Raw genomic sequence first — 6,000 nt, 5'->3', positions numbered from 1 at the left:
CAACATGTGGAATACATCCTGGATGTAAACGAGGAAATGGACTTCGGAGAAAACATGGACTATGACTATGTACCGGGAAAAGTGAATCTTTAAGTATGACCATGTGGAATGTATAACTGAAAAGGACTATGAACAGGAGGTATGATAATAAATACCTGAAATCAATATCTGAACTCAGAGTTTATTGGATTGGTTATCCACCTGCAGCTCTTGCAACCATTTCCCAGTGCAGAGTTTACAAAATTTCATCAAATCATGGTTAAGATCATTGATAACAATACGTGGCCTCTCTAGAAATCAGCCTAGTGCTTTTACGACCACGTGCAAAATGGTATCAGTACAAAACAGTTTAAATTTATCAACAAAGATAGAGAAGAAACTACCCGATGTTGAGGTTATTAGTTCTTAAGAATGAACTGTGCTATAAATGACATGCTTGACCAGTATCTGAGTCTTTCCCAAACCTGATGATTTTCTTCACTCCTTAGAAAAAGGAGATGACATTACTACCAGGCGTATCTTTAAAAGCACAGCCCAGTGCTGCAGCAGAACAAATGGGGGCTGGGAATCCAATTATTGCTCTTTCAGTTTCTGAGAAATGTGCTCATCTACCAAGTGGACAAAATGCTGAACGAAGTCTTCGGATGAAAAGCTCTCCACAACTTATCATCCATATCTGAATCAAAAATATCAAGAATTTTATAATCTCAAGAGACTGTAGACAGAGACTCTGATTAGTGTTCACTAACTACCAAACACTTGCTGTTTTGGATTTTTCTACTTAAAGGGTGGAGGGGGGGGCAGGAATGAAAATGGACTAGATATGGAACCTCCCCTACAGTTTATGCTATACGTCATCAAGCCGAATATAAGGAAACCTTGGCGAAAGATACAGGCTTTGATGATGACTGATGAGATTCATTTAAACATTTCTGTTGATTTTTTTTTTTTAAGTTAAAATCGATGGTCTGTATTTGTGCAGTCGGTAGATGGTGAAAGACTGAGGAGACCTGACGTATAGGTAGAGCCCAGACCCCTCGGCACAGTGCTGGGGACCCATCATGCTCTGACTCCTGCCCTGCTCCCCAGCCTTAATTCTCAGCCCCAGCCTAAGCCCCACCTGTAAGAAACCACATACAGTGCCCTCAGGTGCCACCCTTGCTTGTCCATCCTTGGCTTAGCCCTTCCCTGTGCCTTCCCGCTCTTCCCCACCTAAAGAACACTCACCCTTAAGCTCAGCCAAAGCCACCTCTGTCCGGCCTCTGCCCTCAATGTAAGTTACTCCTACCTTCCCTCAGGGGTCACGAGCATTTATATAAACACTTAAATTCCTGCTAGATTCTGCATTCCAGCAGGGCAGAGACCACATTCCCTATATTCGCCTTTGTCCAAATGCTCACCTCATGTTAAATACTTGATGAATTAAATCAGACCTTCTTAGATTTAAGAAAAAATATCAAATCGGTACCACTGTGACGAAATAAACCATACCTGTATTATGGAATGCCAAGAGAATATTTCTGATATTTCTGATTCTGATAAGGACAGTAGATTCTAAGGAGAATGAGGAAACCAAGGTGTGTGTTTTCTCCTCCAGGATCTGTCCTTTGAGTGTGTGTATAAGACCCTATTGCCAGCTCCAACTTTGAGGAAGGTTAAGAATCGGTAAGCCATAAAGTAGAGGCTGTTATTTATAACTATTTTCTGGACTATTTTTCCATTGCTAGAAAAATCCATCTGCTAAGAAACTGTTCTGTCACATAGAGACCCCAATGAGCTCCCCGACCCGTCAGCATCAGTTTCTAATAAAATGAATGACTCCCGTCTCTCCCTCAAGTCCTCGCTGCATTAAGCCACTGAGATGGAACCAGCTCTCTCCTAAATCCTGCCAGCCGCCCAGGGAAGCACTGAAGGGAAGCATCTTCAGACGGAACGCATTTTTATATTAGATGAAATTTTTCAAAAAAAAAATTTAAAGCAACATTGATTCTATCTCCATGGCATTATCAAGGACAGCGTTATGCCACTTGTGTTTTGGGGGGACTGAGGACAGGAGAACAAAATCGAGCTGGTGGTTCCCCCTCCCGCATCCTTCCCAGCAGGCCACCTAAGCAACTCTCTGTTCCTGGTGCACAAATACGGCTGCTAGCCCTGTTTTCCTTGCCGGGTTCAAAGGTACTTTGGAACATAGCTTGTATTATTTTAAAAAACAAAGGAAAAAGGTCTGAGGTGCTTGTAACAATCTAGTCTGAGGGCAGGGAGAATATCGACCATAGCCAGCACTCAAGACCAACATGTTTCCAAATAGTGAATATTTTTTTAAACATTAGGCTTTTGCCCTGGAAACTTAGAAATTCAAAAGGAAAACATGTATTGAAAGAAGACATTATGTAATGTTTTAAGCTTTAAAGTTCTTGAAATTCATTATTAAGGTTTTTCCAGTTTTAGACGGCAAGGTTCCTATAACGATAAACTAAAACAATAAACACATGTAATTCTCGATGGGGACAGACGGACAGATTTTTGCATTAGCTTGAGCAGTGGTGAACAGGAAAAGACTGTTCTCTGCAAATGGTGTGGTTTCATGAGGAACACAACACACTCTTTACCTCAGTGTAAATTAGTCGACCTGTGATCGTCATGATAGCAGCATCAGCACAAACAAGTGAAAAGCAAAGAGTGAACAAATTGAGATTTTCTTGGCCGCCTCCTTTATCAGCCCCCCAATGTGCCTGCTGCACTCTGCACAGACACTGGTATCTAACCTCAGATCGGAGCCCAGGGTTAACCCTCTGCTGTCACTGTACAGGATCTAGGCTTCGCTTATGTCAAGGTGCTTTGTATCCAGTAACACAGGGGACAAAGTATAAACACTGTCCATAAAAATGTTTTAAACTGTTTTAAAAATGATTTGACCACAGCCTAAGTAAGAAATTAATTTACATTGTGACCCACTGTACACGTGGGCAAGTTTGCACGTATGCACTAGTGAACAAGTTGCATAAAACAATATTTACGCTATACGTTGTAATTCTGATCATGTCTCTTCTACCCTATTTCACTTTTTTTAATGCTCATTTTTATCCACTAATTTGATTTCATTGTCCATTATTGGGTCCTGACCTACGGTTTAAAACACAGTGACGCACAACACATTTGGAGACATGCAGCTATATTTCCTAGGTTAATCAATCTGGCATTGTAAAATTCTAAGAAACACATGTAAATTTCAGTAGAAAGACCAAAAAAGATTTCTTCTTTCTGGCACGGATGAAACGAGAAGCATTGAAAGGACTCTGAAGAACTGGTGGACGTCCGAGTTGCCACCAGTGGGAACGCAGATAAACACGGGGCGAAGGCTGGGAATGGGCCCGGGGAAGAGCGAGGGAACTCACCGCGCTCCGCCGGCCCGCACGGCGCTAACGAGGCCGTTACGTCGACGCTGCGATGCCGGCTCGTTTTCCTTTGGCTGAAAGAAATGATTAAAAGACTCTTGGGGTTGGGAAGAACCTTAGCTGTCAGATTCTACGTTCTCCTGCCAGATGACAAAAGTAAATCAGCATTTCCTTGGACAATCTGACACTGACTTTGTTCCTATCCAAAAGTCAACTTCAGGATTAGAAGCAGGGTAAAAAAAAAGATTCACTAAAAAGTTCAACTTTCTGTCTCTCTTTTTTTAAATAATTATTAGATTTTTATTAGTTGAAGGAGACCAAATGAAAGAAATAAGGAACAAAAAAATGCATCTTAATCCGTAAGTACATCATATATTTATAATTTAAGCATATTTTAAAAGACCAATATCCATCAGTTCAGGAAATATACCAACTTCTGTCATAGGCCAACTTATCAACTAAGTTAATCTCCACTGTCCTTTGGCTTGGGAGACTGTCTTCTACATCTGACCTTGGTCTCTGTGATGGCATCGGAAACGATGCTGTTCAGTAGTTTCAAGTAAACATGGCTCTGGGGGCAGGTGCTTTTTTCCAAGAAAACCTGCACCCGGCTCTGCAGCTCTGCGTGCCTGCCGTCCTCCTCCTCCAGCGACGTCCATGCCGCCAACCGCCCACAGAGGAGAGGGCCAAGGCTCACGACGGCTGGCGCTGCAGGTCCGTGACGGGACTACGCTCCACTCCAGGTAGGAATGGGTTCTGCAGCCTCTCGCCTGGCAGAGAGCTTGTCACCGGCACTTCCCGGGTCCTCTGGGATTTCCGGGCGACTCTCACGGTCTGTACGTCTGTATGTTCAGAAAGTGCTTTCCAGCAGGCAGTGGCACCCACACCCGGTGGGACACACCTCCTGGGTCCTAAACCACTCCATCATGTGGCTGGTGTGTCCCCCATGCCCGCAGGTCAGGCAGAAGTTGGACGACCCTCGAACTGCGACGTGGCAGATGGCGCACTGGAACGTGAAGCCTTTGCAGATGGTGCACTGCGTGCCACGGACCTCGCTCCGGCAGTGGCTGCAGTACACGCCGAACTCTGGAAGCAGGTGGGGGCGGCAAGACAAGACACATGAGCTTAGTTCTGCAAAAGCAAACCGGGCGTTGTGACCTAAGGAAGGTGTGTTCACCTTGGGGCTCTGCAGGAGCCTATCGGACCCATGGTTTTCGATGTCCTGTTTGAAGCAGCAGAACCCGTTCTGCCGTCTCAGTAAGAGTTAGAGAGACGAGCCGCTGCCGCTGCAGAGGCGGGGCGCAGGCAGAGGCGCAGCGGCCCTGGCGAACCCCCCTGTGCCCACCGCAGTGGCGGCGGCGTCTCATTCCTCTGCCCACCTGCGACAGCTGCAGGGGCCCGGCACACGGCAGGCCATTACCAAGCCGCGCTGGAGGAACTGACAGACTCAAACACTCAGGCAAGAGCTGGCTGGTCGCACCATCTGTTCCCTGACCAAGTCAGGGCACCACGGTGCCGCGCAGATGCGGTCAAGACCGTTCTGCTACGCCCGGTCCCTCGCCCGCAGAGGGCTAACCCCACCGACCACGCATCTCGGTCTGCCCCAGTCACCTCCATGAGCCCAGGCAACCCACGCCCACTGCCCGTGTCCCCCTGCTCATCCCCGCTGCTCCGCGGGGCCTGTCCCGTCCCTGCCTCGCCGTCCACGGTGCCACCTCCAACACAAGCTTCCCGTGTGCTCTACGCACTTTTCTCAGAAGGAGCAGGGGCGGGAGGGGAGGGCACAGGCCCCATTATGCCTCCAGACTGTCACCTTTCCTCTTGAAGCTAATGCCATCTGGTTTCGCCAGCCTCCCTCTTAGGCCACTGCCCCCTCATCTCTGATCTACCATCGGCCGCCTTCTGGCTACAATTTCTCCTTTGGTCAGCCTGGATTACATGACCCAACTTCATAATTACTTTTTGGCAAACATCCTCAACGTCTTTGCGCGTCTCCCCCTCCTCCACGGTACCACCTGGCAAAACCGCAACCCTGCATGAGCCCTATCACCTGCCCACGGCTCCGCGTCTGCCCCGGAGCGATCCCGAGGGAAGGCCGACCGTCACGATGTGCCTCTCACTAAACACAGGACCACGGGCGGCTCCCGGGCCCTCGCAGTGGTCTGCCGCTGCTTCTCTTCCATCCCCCCGGTGGCTACTTCATACCCAGCTGCATTCCAAAAGCTCCTCCCTCGCCCCTTTGCTCCGCCCTCTCTGACACCTGATGGCCTCCTCTCTCACCTCCCTGAGAAAATGAAGCCTTCCAATAGGGCCCCTCCACCCCTCCGCCACCAAATTCTCCAGTCTCCCTGGGTCTGTTCTTTCTGTTCGTCTCTCACAATAGAGAAAAGGTCCCTTCTTCTGTCGCAGCCAGTATCCCTGTTTTGTGACAATCAGTTGTCATACAAACGTACTCTAAATACTTTTTAAATACATGGTGACTACAGAGAAAGTTTTATGGGAGTCCTGGTTAAGGTACATTATAACTTTGATTTAAAAGTGGCTATGCTTTCGCTCCCTCAGCACGACTTTGTATGTTATGTAAGACTTCGGTTTATGTTCTCAT

General features: G+C 47.4%; 1 protein-coding gene across 3 annotated transcripts in view; it reads right to left on the bottom strand.

Moving 5' to 3' along the window:
* Positions 1 to 3,747: 3,747 nt before the first annotated feature.
* Positions 3,748 to 6,000, bottom strand: part of WDR59 (WD repeat domain 59) — a 67,512-nt gene continuing 65,259 nt past the window's right edge. For all 3 annotated transcript variants that reach the window (XM_016143871.2, XM_016143878.2, XM_036231348.1), the window contains one exon: positions 3,748 to 4,481. In XM_016143871.2, coding sequence (XP_015999357.1) covers positions 4,246 to 4,481 — 236 coding nt within the window. In that variant the 3' untranslated portion in view covers positions 3,748 to 4,245. The remainder of the gene's footprint in view (positions 4,482 to 6,000) is intronic.

Source organism: Rousettus aegyptiacus, unplaced genomic scaffold (assembly GCF_014176215.1).
Source record: "Rousettus aegyptiacus isolate mRouAeg1 unplaced genomic scaffold, mRouAeg1.p scaffold_m13_p_14, whole genome shotgun sequence".
In the NCBI taxonomy this organism is placed as follows: Eukaryota; Metazoa; Chordata; class Mammalia; order Chiroptera; family Pteropodidae; genus Rousettus; species Rousettus aegyptiacus.
The sequence above is the reverse complement of the archived record's forward strand: the minus strand, read 5'-3'. Positions and strand labels throughout refer to the sequence as shown.